General features: G+C 40.8%; 1 protein-coding gene across 3 annotated transcripts; it reads right to left on the reverse strand.

Annotated features, from left to right (window-relative positions):
- Positions 1 to 3717: 3717 nt before the first annotated feature.
- Positions 3718 to 17218, reverse strand: AGR2 (anterior gradient 2, protein disulphide isomerase family member). Of its 3 annotated transcripts, none has more exons than XM_019958500.2 (8): positions 17120 to 17218; positions 14082 to 14227; positions 13758 to 13821; positions 13587 to 13639; positions 12294 to 12367; positions 9607 to 9670; positions 6179 to 6262; positions 3718 to 4019 (listed from the first exon to the last, which is right to left on the reverse strand). In XM_019958500.2, exons 2-8 carry the CDS (start codon positions 14218 to 14220, stop codon positions 3970 to 3972), a joined length of 528 nt encoding a protein of 175 aa, XP_019814059.1. In that variant the 5' UTR covers positions 14221 to 14227; positions 17120 to 17218; the 3' UTR covers positions 3718 to 3969. The 3 variants fall into 3 exon arrangements, with proteins under 3 accessions (XP_019814059.1, XP_019814058.1, XP_019814060.1); XM_019958499.2 differs by having other exon boundaries at positions 17102 to 17215; XM_019958501.2 differs by lacking the exon at positions 17120 to 17218 and adding an exon at positions 16891 to 17055.
- Between the last annotated feature and the right edge of the window lie 1628 nt (positions 17219 to 18846).

Here is an 18846-nt window from a genome sequence, read left to right on the forward strand (position 1 = left end):
CAGCTGCTTCTCCCCGGCCCTCCCCTCTCCTCCCCACTCCCTGCTCCTCCCCTCCTCTCTCTTTTCTCTCCCCTCCCCTCAGGAAACTCAGCTTTTGGAGTTCTTTTGCAGAGAAGGGCTTCAGGGAGTTGCCTGTGAGTTAAAATATATGTCGAAGAATGGGCTTTGCCACCACCTGGAGGGTGAAACCACTCTGCTTACTTTGGGGATCTTGCTTTTGACAGGTCGGTGAGGTCACAGCTTGACAAGTGGCCTTTTAGTCAGTCGGCTGAATTTGTCTGGCCTTTGAAGTCTGCTCGTTGGTGGGGCCCTGGGAAGTTCCGTTCTTGCCTTTGAGCTCTCTTTCTTCTCCCCCTCAGCTTCTATCTAAATATGGGACCTCGGTAGCTACCTAGGATTACTGAAGGCATAAGACAAGCAGAAAACCAGAGCAGAGTTAGCTGGTCCTAGATGGTCCTTTGAAGACCACAGTTCTAAAACGGGTGTAGTCAGGTATGTTCATCGTCTACATAAATGACTTTTACAGATGCTTTTTGTTACTAATTTTTTTCCAGCATTTGTCCCTGCCCTCTCCCCTGCATGCTGTGGGGCCTCAGATAAAACTGATTAAAAAAACTAAAGGTGGTAAAATATACATAGCATAAAATCTATGATTTTAACCCTCAGGTGTGTAGTTTGGTGTTACTAAGTACATTCACATTGTTGCACAACCATCACCACCACTCATTTCTAGAATTTTTTTCATCTTCCCAAACTGAAACTCTGTTATATAATAACCCCTCATTCCTCCTTGCCTTCAGCAGCTGGCAACCACCATTCTACTTTGACTCTAGGGATTTAACTAATACACGTGCCTCATATTGAAATGGGGCAGAATTTGTGGCTGGTTTATTTCACTTAGCATAATGTCCTCCATATTCATCTATGTTATAGCCTATGTCAGAATTTCCTTCCTTTAAAGGCTACATAATGCTCCATTCTATATGTATATCACACATTTTGTTTACCCGTTTATTCATCGATGGATATTTGGTTTGCTTCCACCTCCAAGGTGTTGTGAACAGTGGTGCTATGAATGTGAGTATATAGATATCTTTGGGGTACCTACTCAGAAGTGGACTTACCGATGTATGATAATTCTGTATTGTTTGAGGAATGGTCATATGTTTTTCCATAGTAGCTGCACCATTTTATATCCTGTCTAGCTTACAGTTTTATTCAGCTCTTTGAAATAAGACTCTAGTCTTAAAGCAGTCTTCCGTTTCTCCCCAAAGGTATGTTCACATAAGTTTATTTAAACACAAAGGAAAGATTGTGAGATGATAGTAAAGGACTTGGTAGAAAGAGCAGGCACTCTTAACATTACCATGAGCTAAAACAACGGATTTTATGTTTGCAACTTCTCTTTCTAACCTGTGTACAGACACATTTCCTGTACTTGCAGTTATAGCATAGAAACTCTTAAAAATTCTCTTTCACTTGTCTTTTTTGCTTCTCTATATGATGTTTATAACTTAGTGATGACAATACAGTGCATTTTGTGTTAGTGAACTAAGTAATCATTAGATTTGGAGGTGGCGTTTAAATAATGTTGCCATAGGCATCTTCACAGAACAATTTCTCTTGAATGATTTCATTGGGACAAATTCTTGGAAGTAGAGGAAACTGGGTCAAAGTTGATCAGTTTTTTTAAATGACTATTGCTCTGTCATTTTTCTATAGGAGACTTATTTTCCCTGCAACCTTAACATTAGACTTCTTAGAGATGTATTTGTATTTTATAAATTATATGGGTTGCTAAAATAACATTCAATAAATTTTAAGGACTTAATCATATTTCATATCAGCCCAACTGAAAAAAAACAACAACCACTTTATTGTACAATAAGGGAAACCTGAATAGCTTAGAAGTTGTTACTCAAAATGTTTGTTTATTCAAGTAGAAATTCTTTTTTTTCCTCCAGCTAACCTTCAGAGACATTTCTAAATGGAACGTTTTACCTTTTTAAGCACAGTAGGTTACCTACTTACAAGAAGGGCACCCAGTCCCTCTGGTGACAGTTTTGTTAAGGATTTAAATCATCAGCATAGGCTTAGAACAGATTAATGCAGAGCTCTTTGACAGTACTGTGTGAGAGAAAGTATTTTAGAAAGTACTAACTGGGAAAGTTACTAATGCCGAAGGACCTACTCAGAAGGAGGGCTCTATCCAAACAAACAAAAAGTTAATTAAGACAAGCAATAGATAACCAATATACAAAGCATGGCACAGACCACCACAACCATTTCGGGGCTAAGGAAGGCAGTGGAGGTTGGATGATAAAGGAACTTTGTATAATAATGAATGTGAGATTAAATATGTATTGAAGTCATTAATGGGCTTTCCAGATGGCTCAGTGGTAAAGAATATGCCTGCCAATGCAGGGCATGCGGGTTCGATCCCTGGATCCCTGGGTCAGGAAGATTCCCAGGAGAAGGAAATGGCAACCGACTCCAGTGTTCTTGCCTGGGAATCCCATGGACAGAGGAGCCTGGCAGGCTGCAGTCCATGGGGTTGCAAAGAATTGCATATAACTGAGCACACATATACTAAGTACGTTAGTGATACTTAGTATTAATTAGTAAGTACATAGGAATACACATTGCTAATTTTTGTCTTTTCATTGTGTTCATTGGAAAAGGCCCTAATGCTGGGAAAGATTGAGGGCAGAAGGAGAAGAGGGCGACAGGATGAGATGGTTGGATGGCATCTCTGACTTAATGGACGTGAAGTTTGAGCAAACTCTGGGAGATGGTGAAGGACAGGGAAGCCTGGCATGCTGCAGTCCATGGGGTTGCAAAGAGTCGGACACAACTGAGCGACTGAACAACACAACAACAGTTTTTGTCAGGCAGAATACAGAGTTAAAAATAGGTAAAGCTGCTCTCCTATTTCTGATGCCACCTTCCCCCTTAACCATCCAAAGAGAGATAGTGACCTCTGATCTTTACCCCATAGAGGTGATGTCACTGCCCTTTGCTCTTACTGAATTTATTTCACACCAGTACTCTAAAATCTTAAGAAACCAAATATAGTATGAGGCTGAATTCTCAGGATGTGGTTGGAGTGTGTTCAAGGATACAGATGTTCTCTGAATGACCTTTTCACAAAATTAGCCTTCTGAAGGAGAAAGCTACCTGTCAGAGGTAAAAATGAATTGCTAAATTCCAGTGTGTCCATAGGAGTTTCTGGCCAGAGTGAGGCAAGGTGGTCTTCAATTAGTGTAATGCTCAGTTGCTAACTCATGTCCGAGTCTTTATGACCCATTGACGGTAGCCTGCCAGGCTCCTCTGTCCATGGGATTCTCCAGGGAAGAATACTGGCGTGGGTTGCCATTTTCTTCTCCAGGGGATCTTTCAGCCCCAGGGATCGAACTCACATCTCTTGTGTCTCCTGCATTGCAGGCAGGCTCTTTACCACTGAGCCACCAGAGAACATCTTCAGTTAGATACTGATTTGCTCGGGATGCCTTTCTAGATACTCTGTCACCCTAGAGCATATTGTTTGATACTTCTGTTGTTCAAGCTCACGTCTACTTTTGTCACCCAGTGAGAAACTATCTTTGTTGCTTGAACTGGGTTTGTCTTGTCCCCTTTTTGAACATTTTGTGTTTAAAAATCCTATTTGGTGAGTAAACCAAATAGCTTTTCGTGAAAGACCAGGTTGGGAAAAAAATGAACAGTTTAAACACCCCCTAAAAGGATTTATTTTTTTTAAAAATCACAGCTCACTATGGAAGCATATGATATTATTTTCATACATGTATATGTAAAACCAATTTAAAAAAAAAGCTGTTGTAACATGAAACCATCATCTAATCAGTAGGTTCACCAGTGCTTCAGCCTTCTCCAAAGTTTTTCAAAACCTCCTCTGGTTCTCAGTCTCGAGGCCCAACACAGAGGGAGGATCTTGTAGATTTTGTGTTTTCTCTAGAGTTCAGTCTTCAGCAACTTGAGAGCTTTCTTCATGTTGTCAAGCACTAATAGAGGAAAAAGTTACAAGAGTCAACACATCATCAGAATTATATTAATAGTTATAGTTTATCCCTAAACTCTAGTATTCTATTTCTTATTTTAATAGGTGCTGTTTTATCATAGGGTGAATAGTTGGTAATCTTGTAAATTTTTTCTAAAAGTACGTGAAATGGCTTTCATTATAATCCAGATCTCTTCCAATGTTTATTAAATTCCTTTTCTACAAGGCATGGTGATATTACCTGTGCAGAATATCTGCCTTTAAGGAGCCCAAAGTTAAGACTTAATAGGTTAAGCTTTGGAGAAGGCGATGGCAACCCACTCCAGTACTCTTGCCTGGAAAATCCCATGGGCAGAGGAGCCTGGTGGGCTGCAGTCCATGGGGTCGCTAAGAGTCGGGCACGACTGAGTGACTTTACTTTCACTTTTCACTTTCATGCATTGGAGAAGGAAATGGCAACCCACTCCAGTGTTCTTGCCTGGAGAATCCCAGGGACAGAGGAGCCTAGTGGGCTGCCGCCTATGGGGTTGCACAGGGTCGGACACGACTGAAGTGACTTAGCAGATTAAGCTTTATACTATTATCTCAAGAATGTTCAATACACTTGGGATGTGCATCCCCTGGTTCTCTCAGCACTCATTGGAGGCATTGCTAATGGACTGGGACGTCTTTCCTGCTGCTGGACACGACCTCACAATCCTTCTCAAAATAACGTTCTAGGTCGATGCCACCCAATAGAAAGTTCTGTGATGATGGAAAATATTCAGTGCTTGTTCATTAAGTACTTTAAATGTGGTCACTGTGTCTGTAGATTGAAATTTTTTTTAATTTTCATTTTTAACTGTGGGATAATTGCTTTATAATGTTGTGTTGGTTTCTGCCACACAACAGGGTGAATCAGCCATAAGTATACATGTGTCCCCTCCCTCTTGAGCCTTGTTTCAACCCCCACCCCAGCCCACCCCTCTCGGTTGTCACAGAACACCGAGTTGAGCTCCCTGTGTTATGCAGCAACTTCCCAATAGCTATCTGTTTTACGCATGGGAATGTTTATGTTTCCAGGCTTCTGTCTCCATTCATCCCGCCCTCTCCTTCACCACTGTGTCCACAAGTCTGTTCTCTGTGACCGAGTCCTCTATTCCTGCCCTGCAAATAGGTTCACCAGTACCATTCTTCTAGATTCCATATATTTGTGTTAATATGCTGTATTTGTTTTTCTCTTTCTAACGTACTTCACTGTGTGTAACAGGCTATACATTCATTCAGCTCACTAGAACTGACTCAAATTCATTCCTTTTTATGGCTGAGTAATATACCATCATATATTTGTACCACAACTTCTTTATCCATTCATCTGTTGATGGGCATGTAGGTTGCATCCAGGTCCTAGCTATTGTAAATAGTACTACGATGAACATTGTGGTACATGTGTCTTTTTGAAATACAGTTTTCTTTTGGTGAATTTTGTTTAATTTTCATTAAAGTTACTATTAAACAGCTCCATGTGGCTAATGGCTGACAAATTGGACAATGCCAGTCTATACAGTCATTAGTCATTGAGCAAATTGATCCTTAGGACAAGCCCAGTTTTCTTCCCAGAAGGACTAATTACATGTCACAGCTAGGTACAGTCTCCCATTGAGGTTCTTCTGCCTTGAGTCTCAAACTTTTTTTTTTTTTTTCCATTTTATGGCAACCCCAGGGGAATTCAGTATCTTGGCAACTATTTGGAACCATCTTTCTTACTGATCTTTAAAATTGAACTCAAATTCAGCTTTAATAAGCTGGACTAAATGATTTTACTTTTGTTGTTTGGGAAAAAAAATTAACAAAGCATGCAGATTATTACTATTACCCTGGTACTCTTACTATTGTACTCAGTTTTGTGGTAGAAGGAGTTATTTGTGCTGAAGAGAAATGTGAAAAGCAGGTAATATGGTCCTAGGATCCTCCTGGAGGGAAAGACACCTAATGTAAATAATTCTTCTTTGAGGTTTTAAAAAATGAGATCAAAATGAATGTGATTTGATGGAGAACACAAGACTGGACATGGTCAGACTGTTTCTCTGGAGTCTCTGAGCACGGCTTTTTTCCCTTCCCAATGTAGATTCTCTACCCATCACAACAGCAATTCTATGGATATTCCAAGGAGGTAACACTTACATAGAGCTGTGTCTGAAGGTTCATAAGCATAGAGACGGTTTGAGTATCTTCCAGTGATGTCAGCTCTAACGGTCAGGGATGGGTCTACAAAGAAAAAGCCAAAAGGAGTGAAGTATTGTGTTTCAAAGGAACCTCTTTTGCAGAGGAAGCCTATGTGTTTATTTGCATCCCATGAAAGCCTACATATTTATTCACATCCCATGAAAGGAACATGATGTGTCCTGCTGTATGGGATTCTCCTCCATCCAGTCTGCAACCCAGCTGCCGCAGCTGGTACCCAGAGCCAAACTGGGAGCATTCAGTAGCCTGGCAGTGGTATTTGTGGAAAAGGTTACAAACTCTGTTGTTCTGTCTATAGCAGCCTGAAAGCAGGGTAATATACATTGTTGAAGTGGTGTTTTGTTTTTGGTGAAAGCAATGGCATTCTCTACTAAAGAATTATTTTAAACTTTTGAAATGATTATGTTATAATTGAAATATGTTACCAAGAGCAGCCTAGATAATTAGAAACACACATCAAATGATAGTTTTCCAAACCAAAGTTTTTTGTTTTTTGTTTTTTTTTAATGAATAGAAGAATGCAAGGTCTTAAGAGCAGCCAAGGTAAAATAATTGTGTATTGTCCTCTATGATTTTTTTTTTTGCTTTATTGTTAACAAGCTACATGTTAAAAATAGAGATTTGAGAGTCCCTTATGTATATATTCCTCTAGGTTTAAGTCTTTCTATTTTTCATGTTTTACATTTAACTTGAAGTTATCAATTAATGAGGAAAAAAAGGTATAAACAAGATACATCCAAAAGGCAGGTATTAAGATATACAGAGGCCTAGCAGCCTTTCCTTAAGAGAGTGGTTAAAGGAGCCTGTGGTCCATTACCTGAGAATTAGATGAAGAGGACACATGAAACCCAGCCTCTTGCATGCCAAGTCTGTCACTGGTACTCGATGGACAATCCCTGTCATTTCAGAATGTTGGACTGGGACCAACAGACGTAAATTACAGGAAACTGACATGTGTTTGCTCAAGAAAGACTTAAGATCGACTCTTACTTCTGCCTGGTGTACACACAGGGTCTCACCTTCATAATATATTAACATAAGAAAAGCTTTTAAGTCTCCCAACCATTGGCTCACAATCCGTGGCTGCCCAGGGAAGTCACCTGCAGAGCGTTCAAAGACTGCCACCAGCGTCCCACCCTGTGAGATTCTAATTTAACTGGTTTGAGATGTAGCCTGGGCAACTTGATTTTTCAGATCTTCCAGGCAATTCTAACACTCAGGCCTTGTGGAGAACTACTGAGCTGGAAGAGCAAGCTGCCTGGGACCTGGTTCTTATGACCAGAGGAATTAGACAGGGCTTAAAATGCCCTTGTGCTTCCCTAGTGGCTCAGACAGTAAAGAATCCGCCTGCAATTTGGGAGACTTGGGTTCCAGCCCTGGGTTGGGAAGATCCCCTGCAGAGGGGCATGGCAACCCACTCTAGTATTCTTGCCTGGAGAATCCCATGGATAGAGGAGCCTGGTGGGCTATAGCCCATGGGGTCACAAAGAGTTGGACATGACTGAACGACTAAGCACAGCACAGCAAACTGCCCTTAAGAGGAGCAATGAAGAGAATTTCTGCACAGGGTGTGGCTCGCTAACCTCTAAAGGCCCTTTCAGTGGGTAACAATAACCCTGTGTACGAGACAGCAAAAGAGACACTGATGTATAGATCAGTCTTATGGACTCTGTGGGAGAGGGAGAGGGTGGGGAGATTTGGGAGAATGGCATTGAAACATGTATAATATCATGTATGAAACGAGTCGCCAGTCCAGGTTCGATGCATGATACTGGATGCTTGGGGCTGGTGCACTGGGACGACCCAGAGGGAGGGTATGGGGAGGGAGGAGGGAGGAGGGTTCAGGATGGGGAACACAGGTATACCTGTGGCGGATTCATTTCAATATTTGGCAAAACTAATACAATATTGTAAAGTTTAAAAAAAAAAAAAAAAAAAGTAAGGTTTCTAAATCTTCTAAATCCCAGCAAGACCAAATCTGTAAGATTAGCCCTGGTTCAACCTTGTTCCTTTCCTCCCTTCACTTTTTCTCTCTATTTTGTAGGTTAGTGTGAACATGGACGAATTACACTTGGTCAGCTTCCCTGCTGGCTCAGAGGTTAAAGTGTCTCTCTGCTATACGGGAGACCCAGGTTTGATCCCTGGGTCGGGAAGATCCCCTGGAGAAGGAAATGGCAACCCATTCCAGGATTCTTGCCTGGAGAATCCCGTGGACAGAGAAGCCTGGTGGGCTACAGTCCATGGGGTCGTAAAGAGTCAGACACGACTGAGCGACTTCACTTACTTACTCACTTAGAGTGAGGTGTGCTATATGATGAATTTAATTATGGATTTTTTTTTCCATTTTTTTTTCAGTATCACCTTGATCAAAGTGAAAGTGTTAGTTGCTTAGTTGTGTCTGACTCTTGGCAATCCCATGGACTGCAGCCTGCCAGGCTCCTCTGTCCATGAGATTCTCCAGTCAAGAATACTGGAGTGGTGGCCATTTGCTTCTCCAGCGGATCTTTCTGACCCAGGGATCAAACCCAGGTCTCCCACGTTGCAGGTAGATTCTTTACCATCTGAGCCACTTTGATCAAAGCCCAACTCAATTCATTTGTTCAGTCATTTAACAAATATTTACTGTAAGCCTACCACAGGGTCATTCTGAAAATATGATGATGAGCAGAAAAAGATCTAGTCTCTGCCACTTGGGGGTCAATAATTATTCAACAATCACCCAGTAAATGCAAAAGTATAACTGAGGAAAGAGTGACCATTGAGAGGAATATGGTGCTAACAAGAACACATCATGGGCTTTGAGCAGGTCTGCGAATGACAGTGATTAGCCAGGTGGCCTGGGGATACTGAGGCAGGGTGGGGGCGGGCAGGAAACGGCACAGGTAAAGTACCAGTAGCAGGAAGGAGCATGGCTCCTTTGATTTTTTTTTTTTTCTTTCAGCTCTTTTTCATAACACACCTAAAACTAATGATCAAAAGCATCAGAAAGAAAAATCCAGCACACAAAACAGAAGGATGCCTGATTAAATATTTACAGGCATGATATAATTCGGGGAAATACATTTAAACAATGAATAGGGTACTTCCATCTCAGGTGTTCTTATGGCAGAAAATGAGAAGTTCAAATTAGCAGATGAAAAAAATGTCATGTATGAAAATAGGTAGGAGCTTGCATTTTCTAATGAAAATAGTTTGTGAAACTGAAAGTTAACAGCTGGCCCGCCACCCCCACCACCTGCCACCCCAGCTTTGTCATTTCCTTGGCTGTGGGGAAACAACAGGTGAGGGTGTGCAGGACAGAGGAAAAGGTGTGGCAGTGTTTGTGTAGGGTTCAGAGTGTGCTTTATCGCATCGTCACTTTTACTTACCAACAAACAAAATCCTGGGCACATACTGGCCATCAGGAGAGAGGTGTTTGTCAGTTGTTTCATACTAAGGATGAAAAAAAGCAACTTTCAGTTTGTTTATCCTTCAGTTATTTTCAAACTTGTTATAAAAACATGTCCATTCCTGGACTAAGGACTTTAAAACACTGTAAGGCACATCTCTAACACAGAGAGTTTGTGATACAGATGTAGAAGCTAGTTACATGCATGAAATAATAAAGAAGCTAGAGGAGAATGTGATGCAGAACAGGAGGTAAAGAGCTGATGGATAAGGAGCCCCAGAATTCAATAAGGGAGAATTCGGGAGGCATATGGTGTTCGGGGAAGCCATCTTGGATGAGGTAGGAGGAAATAGATCAATGAAAAAAAAAAATGGAAGTCATTTCTGGAGAAACTACAAAACAAACAGGATTGTCTTGAGAATTCATCTATCATTTTTTAATTCAGAACTTTACTGAGCAGTATATTGCACTTCTCTTGAATTAATGCATGTCTGTTGGGAGATAGGGGCTTCTCAGGTGGCACTAGTGGTGCCCATCTGCCAATGCAGGAGGCACAGGTTCAGTCCCTGGGTCGGGAAGATCACTGGAGTAGGAAATGGCAACCCACTCCAGTATTCTTGCCTGGAGAATTCCGTGGACAGAGGAGCCTGGTGGGCTACAGCCCATGGAGTTGCAAAGAGTCAGACACGACTGAGGTGACTTAGCACACACTGGGAGACAGAGAAGGAGAAGGAATATTGGGGATCCAGTGGGTGAAATGTTACGATGAAGGATATGCAGGCACATCGAGTGCCCAGAGTAGGACATTTAACCCTGTCTGCAGGTTCCATAGAACTTTCTGAAGCGGGTGAAGAGAAATCCTTAGAAAATGAATAAGAGTCAGTTACATAGAAAAGGAGGTCATTCTGGGCAGAGGATGGGGGACGATGATACAAAGGCAGGTGAAAGACCTAGCAGTTTCTATAATCAAGTATTTGGATGAGACTAAAGGGTAGGGATGGCTTTTGGATGGCTCAGTGATAAAGAATCCACCTGCAATGCAGGAGACGCAGGTTCTATCCCTGGGTTGGGAAGATCTGGAGAAGGGAATGGCTAAACACTCCAGTATTCTTGCCTGGAGAATTCCATGGACAGAAGAGCTTGGTGTACAGTCCATGGGGTCGAAAAAAGTTGGGCTGAGTGACTGAGCACACATACAAAGGATAGGGATGCTGAGGCTGTAGTGAGAGATGATGCTAGAAAGTTCCTTCAGGGGCGGCTCGCGAGTGGCCTTGCACTCTTCACCACAGTGTTTAGATTTGCCCGTAAATAGAGAACCACTGGAGGGATGGTAGAAGAACCATGATCCTGATTTAGTTTTTAGAGTAATTACCCTGACAATTATGTGGAATCAGACAGGATTTACTTTGCAGTCAGAGAGCCACTTACTGTAAGCTAGTAAAGTGAAAAACTCTTACACTAAAACAGCGGTCCTGGATTTACAGGGAAGTGACCAATAGTAAGACTATTTCCAAGTCAGAACCACAGGCCTTCATGACTGCCAGAGAGTCAAGTCTAGAATAGCACTCTAACGGAGTAGGGAATGGAGAAAAAAGAGCTTTTTGAAAACCTATTATGTTGATAAATTCAGTGTTGAACATACCAAGTTAAAGCTGATTGCAAGATTTCTGAAATTTGGTTGTGGACACAGATTGGAAGCTGTTGTGTATTCAAGGAAGACAGAATTACCAGTGAGCAGGTCTGGATGAAATTGTCCATAGAGAATATAAAATATGAAAAGAGAAGTAGGTCGAATAGATATCAGGAAGTCACTTATACTAAGGGGTAAATGGAGGAAGAGGAGCCTGTGGAAGGAGGTGAAGAAGAATGGCTGGTGTGGATGCTCCTTGAAGAAGCCCACCTGTCAACCCAGAAAGAGGAGAGAGAGAGAGAAGCCCCGGGGACACAGGGTTATGAAAGAGTTTTCTGAGTTGTTTACTGATCACTTGCCTTTGAAACAGAAGTGGATCCTGTTTCTACACCGAGTAGAACTTATAAAAACAGAAAGCTTTACCATGAAGAGAGGTGGTGATGGCCAATTAGGATAGGGAAGCTGTGGTGAAGTGATTAGATTTGGCCACCCAGAAAGCTGTCTCTTCCGGAGAGAGAGAGGGCACAGGGAGTAAGAATGGGTGGAGAGCAGCCAGGACTGCAGGGGAAAGGGGCACAGCAAGGAATTGGTAAATGACAAAAACTTCCCACTTATTACAGCAACAAAGAAATCCCGGACCACAGGAGAGTGTTATTCAGACAGTTTAAAATTATTAGTCACTAAACAAAATCCCTGAGTTGGAGGATTGCCTGGAGAAGGAAATGGCAACTACTCCAGTATTCTTGTCTGGGAAATTCCATGGACAGAGGAGCCTAGCAGGCTACAGTCCATGGGATGGCAGAGTCAGACATGACTGAGCAACTGGGCATGATGTGACCACATATATATGCACATATATAAACAAAAATGTAGACATGAAAGATAGATGCAAAGGAAAATCTCTTCTCTCTGTAGTCTATGAGATGTGGTATTCGGAACAGATCCCCGTTAAAGTAGTATGATTAAGACATAGGAAAAAGGAACCATCCACTTCAAATACTGAGAGAAATGGTAGTGAGGATGAAGAGCTAACTTACAACTAGATTGAGGAGGACAAACTGCTCTGCCAATCTCTGGATTTCTTTATTTTCAGCAAATGCCTTCTTTAAAGCTATAAGGCAAAGAAAAATAGTTAAGCATTCATCTCATCACCAGGTAAAACCATTGTTCTCTGTTAGATTTTAAACTGAACTGTATTTTTAATACAGTATTGAACCCCACCCTTTCTGCAAATGATTAACGAAGAAATATCTAGACTATTGACCAGCTTTGTTTCTACTGCTCAGTTCTACTGAGTGGTTACTATGTGGCAAGACTGTTTCATGTACTGGAATATAGCAGTGGGAAAAAAATAAAATGTGCTTTCTTCATAGGACTGAAATGCTTGTGTAGGAGACAGATCATAAGCAAGTAGTTTTATGTGGAGATAAGCACTTTGAAGAAAAATAAAGCAAAACAAGAGGTTTAAAAGCTATAGAGTGTTCAGGGTAGACTTCTTTGAGGAAATGACATTGAAGTGAGAGGCAGATGCGTTCAAAGATATTAGGGATGCATCCTAGGGTAGCCAGGTAGGTGCCTGTCACAGATCTAGGCAAGATCTCATCTAGGTTTGGACCAGGGCAGTAGTAGTAAGGTAGTAGGAAGTGGCTGCATTTGGGAAGCAGCTATGTAATATATGGGGCCCAGTGCCTGTCTCAGAGGTAAAGAATCCACCTGCAATGCAGGAGACTTGGGTTTGATCCCTGGGTTGGAAAGATCCCCCTGAAGAAGGAAATGGCAACCCACTCCAGTATTCTTGCCTGGGAAATCCCACAGACAAAGGAGCCTGGCAGGCTACAGTCCATGGGGTCACAAGAGTCAGACAGCAACTAAACCACCGTCACCAGTGCCAAATGAAAATATGGAGCCCTTTGTTCAAAAATTACTATGACTTTTAAGATGACAACAGCTGATCTTTACAACAAGCACAGGAGCCTTCGAAGCACTGTGTCCTGTGTGATTGCACAGGTGGTGTTTGCAGGAGGCTGGTGCTGGCCTTTGGACATACTGTGAAGGTAAAGCTGTGGTATTTGTTGATGTATTGAATGTGGGATAAAAGACAAAGCAAGAAGTCAGGGATGAATTCTAGAGCTGGTGTTTTCAAACTGTGAGCCAATGGTTATCACAAAATGTGGAAATATTTGAAGTTACTTCAAAATATGTGTGTACTACATAAAATATTCTTTTTAATTCAACTGTGCTGGGTACTAAGGGTATAAAGATGAGAGATCTGGACCCACCCCTAAAGCTATAAATCTATAAAAGAAATTATATTTAGAAGTATAAATTACCTTGACTGTGTGGGCATTCATCCAAGTGGTGAATAATCATCAAGGGTTTATTGCTTCAAGAGACAAAGAGATATAGGATCATGTTTAATGAGTAGAATTTTGTGGGTCACTAAAGATCGCTAGATGGCTCTCTTGAGAGCTTTGAGAGAGTTCCCTAAAGCTTGTCTTTACCTTGTCTTGGATTTATATAAAGCTTCTTCATATGTCTGGGTCCAGATGAGTTGGTCCCCCCAACCTAGAACAAAAAAACCCAGTGTATCTAAAACTGTTATGTTTTCAGACCCAGAGCTGTTGAAAAACAGTTGTAAAACGGGGATCATTATATACTTGATACTAAAGAAAAGCAAAAACCTCCAGAGAAAACAGAAATAATGGTAAACTTTGATAAATGTAGAAAGAACACGTACAAAAATATGTTCACACAGATCTCAGCTCTGAGAGTTAAATCCTTCCCAGTTAAGTATAATAGGAGGCCAATGAGAATGTGACTCCTACCTCTGGAGAGGGTCTGGGGCAGTTTGAGTTGAGAGTCCTTCGTGTCCTTCTTAGCTCCTGGTTTGACTGTGGTGTCTTTGGCCAGAGTGTAGGAGAGGGCCACCAGCAGCAGGAATGCTGACACTGGAATCTTCTCCATGGCAAATCTGATATGGAAAACAAATTAGCAAGAAGCCAGTAAAACAAAAAGAAATTAGAAATTTTTCAAAATCTTTAGGTTGCAACACAACTGTGGAACTCGAGAATTGAGGCTTAGATGGGATTGAACACATGCAATTGGAGTGAAAAATACCTTCCACAGAACTTTCCTAAGAATGCATAGTATAAATTTCTATCTATCCACCTCTATATAAGATCTGTATAGAAAAAAATTATACTGATGAAGATCTCCATAGAAATATACAATGTAGAAATAGATACAGATATATTTTAAGAAAATAAGGAGATAGATGTATATATTCTTACAGTTAAAGGAATTTGCTTTTAAATTTTATATTTTTCTAAAAAACGTCATAGTAGAAGACAACTTAGGGGTTATATCCTCTTTCCCCACCTCCCCAGTGTCTCATTTTGTATATGAAGAATCTGAAATTCAGAGAAATGAAGACCAATGAGATGGGCATAGAACCAAGGCTTTTGGATCTTGCCATTTTGCAGTGCTGGCTCCCATCTTCCCATTTGGAAAAAGTTGCCTTAAACATACATATTTCTTTAACATTTTGTTAAAATGGGGACACTGCCATTGAAAAATAAGATCCGAGTGAAATGATGTATTTCATTTAGAAACTACCAACTTTATCTTTTAACTAAAGGTTTGCACACACACAGCTCTCTCCCTAGTGTAACATTTACTCAAACTCTAGCTATATTGGTTCTGAACTGGTTAAAATACATCAGTGGAACTTTCTTCCAGTGAACTAATTGTTTGACCCTTAGTGTGGGCCTGTATAGGTAGGTGGTTGTACACAAAATATTTCTATTTTATCCCATAAAATATTCTATGGGACTCATCACACAGAGAGACCAACCTTGTGAATGTCTCTGTTGATTTTTTTTTCTTTCCAGTATTCCAAATTTAAATATCAGGAAATGTTGTACTATTTTGAAGCAGATGCTTTTGAGTGGGAAAGAGAAATAGCAAGGTAAGGTCCATGAGTGAGTGAGGAAGTAAGCGAGCTAGCAAAGTGAATTGCACTAGCAAATCACTAGGGCTATCCAGGGACCATGACATGCAAAGCTGTTAGTAAAAGCTTTGTAAATGCTAGTAAAGCCAAAGACTGAAATTGGTTAAAAAGAAACACCTAACTCTAATATTGGTGTGTTTCAAATTAAATGAACTCTGCAAGAGAAATGGGATGGACCATCAATGTTCAGTGTTTTTAAGGGTTAAACTTTCTCATATTCTGATAGCTTGAGGGAAAACCTGTGTTAAGCATTGATGTCATGTCCCACTCTTTTTAGACCCCTTGGACTGTAGCCTGCCAGGCTCCTCTGACCATGGAATTTCCCAGGCAAGAATACTGGATTGAATTGCCGTTTCCTTCTTCAGGGGATCTTCCCAACCCAGGGATTGAACCCACATCTCCTGCACTGACAGGTGGATTCTTTACCATTGAGCCACCTGGGGAAGCCCTTGTTAAGCATTAGCCAATTAAAAAAAAAGGTATTGCTAAGTTACCAAATCCAGATGATGCCTTGTATTAATATGACCAATTATTGTCTATGTCATAGTATGTAGTAGCCAGGCAATGTCTCACAAAAAAGACATAAGCAAAAAACAGGGATACACTGTCTTCATTTTCAATATTCATAAAGATACAGAAATGCCAGTAACAATTTTTGTATCCAGTATTTTGCACAAGCACCCCAACTGTGCTACAATTCTTCTAGCCTTTTTGTTACAAAGACTTCTTTTTCATGTCAACAACACTAAAAACCAAGAACCCTTATGTGAGAATAATTACACTATTCAGGATTATGGTTGATTCAGAAAATATCATGCAAGTAATGACTTGAAATTTATCGACAAACGTTTGACTTTATATTTTACGTATGGCAACAAATGTATATTAGCAAAAAAAAGTAATAAACAGGTGGTGAAGTATTTATGTAAGCCACTGACAATTCTTGTGCAAGTAGCCATTAGGACCTCCTGTTATAGCTTTGCAGCTTTCAGATTGGAACTATTGATACCTTATACATGTTTTATGGCAGGGTGACTCAAGGGAGCCGAATATAACTCCTGCTGTACAAACAGGATTTTCTGAGATTCACTGTACTGTTTTCAACACATCAATTTTTAGTCCTGAATTGACTGTGATCTGCATATTGCATGCATAAACCACCTCAAAACAGAAAGCTAACCATGGAGGACATTGATAATTTGGAGACACACACACTATGAAACAAGCACTTTTCACTGGTCATTATATCTCTGTCTTCATCAATGAATGCCTTGCAGGAGGTTTCAGTGTCCTTGTTCATAAGGAAAGTAACCAGATCTTTCCTTTTACATTCTGTCTTATGAATTTAAAGACTGAATAAGCAATAAGGATATCTTTATATCAGACACAGAAGGAAAGCTATTTCCTGATTTGCAATAATATTCTGATCTGTAATCCCCAGCAGCTAATCCGAGCTGACGTTTCACAGTCCTGCGGGTCTTTGCTTTGCCAGTAAGAAAGAAGCATTAGATGGTGATCAGGGCTCAGTAACCAAGACAGGAGACCCTGGGCTGTGTGTCAGGCTTGAAAACTCCAGGAGTTGGCTCACTCTTAAGCCTCTTGTTTTCTGGGGGAGAAAGCATTACCTTGAATCAGCTCAGGAACATCGCTTCACAGAGAGGTTCCAGGAAGCCTCTGGTGGAAATCCCATCAATTCCCTCTCCAAATCCCATTTTGCTGCTCCTGGAACTGCCCCACACTCCTCTGCCTGTGGATTGCCTACACCTTTACATGGTAACCAGAGGCCAAAGCTCATTCTAACAGGTGCCCGTCTAACAATGCTGTCAGGAGCCTTACCTGGATCTCCCCACCCACCTGTCTGTGTGAGCCAGGCGGCCTCGATGCAGTCCAAGCTTCCTAGTATGCTGGCTCAGCCCACGCCTCTATTTATGCGCCTGGGCACACCTCAATCCCACCCACTAATCCTGTATTCACACGGTGCAGACTCTGAAAGGAACTTTTCTTTCCCCAGGTCTTCCCGGGGCTAAAGAGTTCCCTACTTTTTAAAATAATGTTGCAGAGGGAGTACCGTTCAGTATGCATGCCTTTAACTCTTTGTGAAAGCATATTGTTAAGAGATTTGAGAAAGGTGGGCAGAGTGCCAAATCCAGGTACGGTTTAAATGAAGACATTTGATTTGCCTGAAGGCTGATTTGTCTTTATGTGATTGGATGGAATTTGTGGTTTGTAGAATTTTTTTTTTTTTCTCTCTCTTGGGCAGATTGCCTCTATTTAGTTAGAAACACACAAGAGATGATTCACAGTTCTAACCCCTACACTCATATAAGGTGCTGTCCTCTATTATGGTATAAATTATTTCACACAATGTACTTCCGTTTCTTGGCAAACAAAATGTGTATTCACTGTAGGTACAAAAGTAATCCAAACCAAGAATTCCTATAATATATTAAAACTAAGGAAGTTATTGAAAAAAAGATATCCTAACACTGAGTTTTTATTAATTGTCTTGCAGGAACTCCCCTCCAAAGAATTCAAAGGTATTTCGCAGATATTCTCTCATTCAATGGCAAACTTTACTGCTAGGCAAAGCAGGAAGCTATTTCCATCATTTTTCAGACCTATAAACTAAGATGTGCAATTACTTTCTCATTTAAATTTATGCAATAATTCACTCAACATTTTAAGACTGGACTTGGGTTTTCTGTAAAAAAAATTTAATCCTGTAAAAACTATGTGTAATCGTTAAAAGTTCAGAACAGAAAAATCTTTAACAACAGAAAATTAGCTAATGAGATGCAAGCCCTATAAAAATAAAATTTGAAATGAGTTGAGATCATACTATTTCAAAATATTTTCAAGTAGGTGAATTTTTTGATAAAGCCTGAGTTTCTATGGGCAAAATAGGAAGTGATTTCAAAAATGGTGAGTTTTCATTTGAAATTAATTCACAGAAATAATTTCTTTAGGAATTTGAATAAAAATAATGATTTGAGCTCGACTTTGAAAACCAGTAAGGCTTTTATATGGGCTTCCCAGGTGGCTCAGTGGAAGAGAATCTGCCTGCCAATGCAGGAGACACTGGAGACACGGGTTTGATCCCTGGGTCAGGAAGATCCCCTGGAGGAGGAAATGGCAACCCACTCTAGCATTCTTGCCTGAAAAATCCCATGGAAAAGGAGCCTGGCAGGCTGCAGTCCATGGGGTTGCAAAGAGTTGGACACACTTGAGCACCCACTGCACCAAATATTCATTGAGCCTGATTATGTAGCAAACACTATGCCTGACATTAAAGATAGGAAAATGAAAAAGACATGGTCAGTTATGGAGGTAGACAGACACCTTCATGGACAGTTGCAATTCAGGATGGTAAGCCATACCATGGGAAAACAAAGACACTGAATACATTACCTCTGCTGTAAGGTTATTAATGATCTGACTGAAGAGTTAAGATTAACCCACACTAAAAATTAATCATCTGCATGAGAAGAACATGCCATAATGGATGGGTAAAAGACCCTGATGCTGAGAAAGATTGAGGGCAAGAGGAGTAGGGGGTGACAGAGAATGAGATGATTGGACGG

This window comes from Bos indicus, chromosome 4, assembly GCF_029378745.1.
Source record: "Bos indicus isolate NIAB-ARS_2022 breed Sahiwal x Tharparkar chromosome 4, NIAB-ARS_B.indTharparkar_mat_pri_1.0, whole genome shotgun sequence".
Classification (NCBI taxonomy): Eukaryota; Metazoa; Chordata; class Mammalia; order Artiodactyla; family Bovidae; genus Bos; species Bos indicus.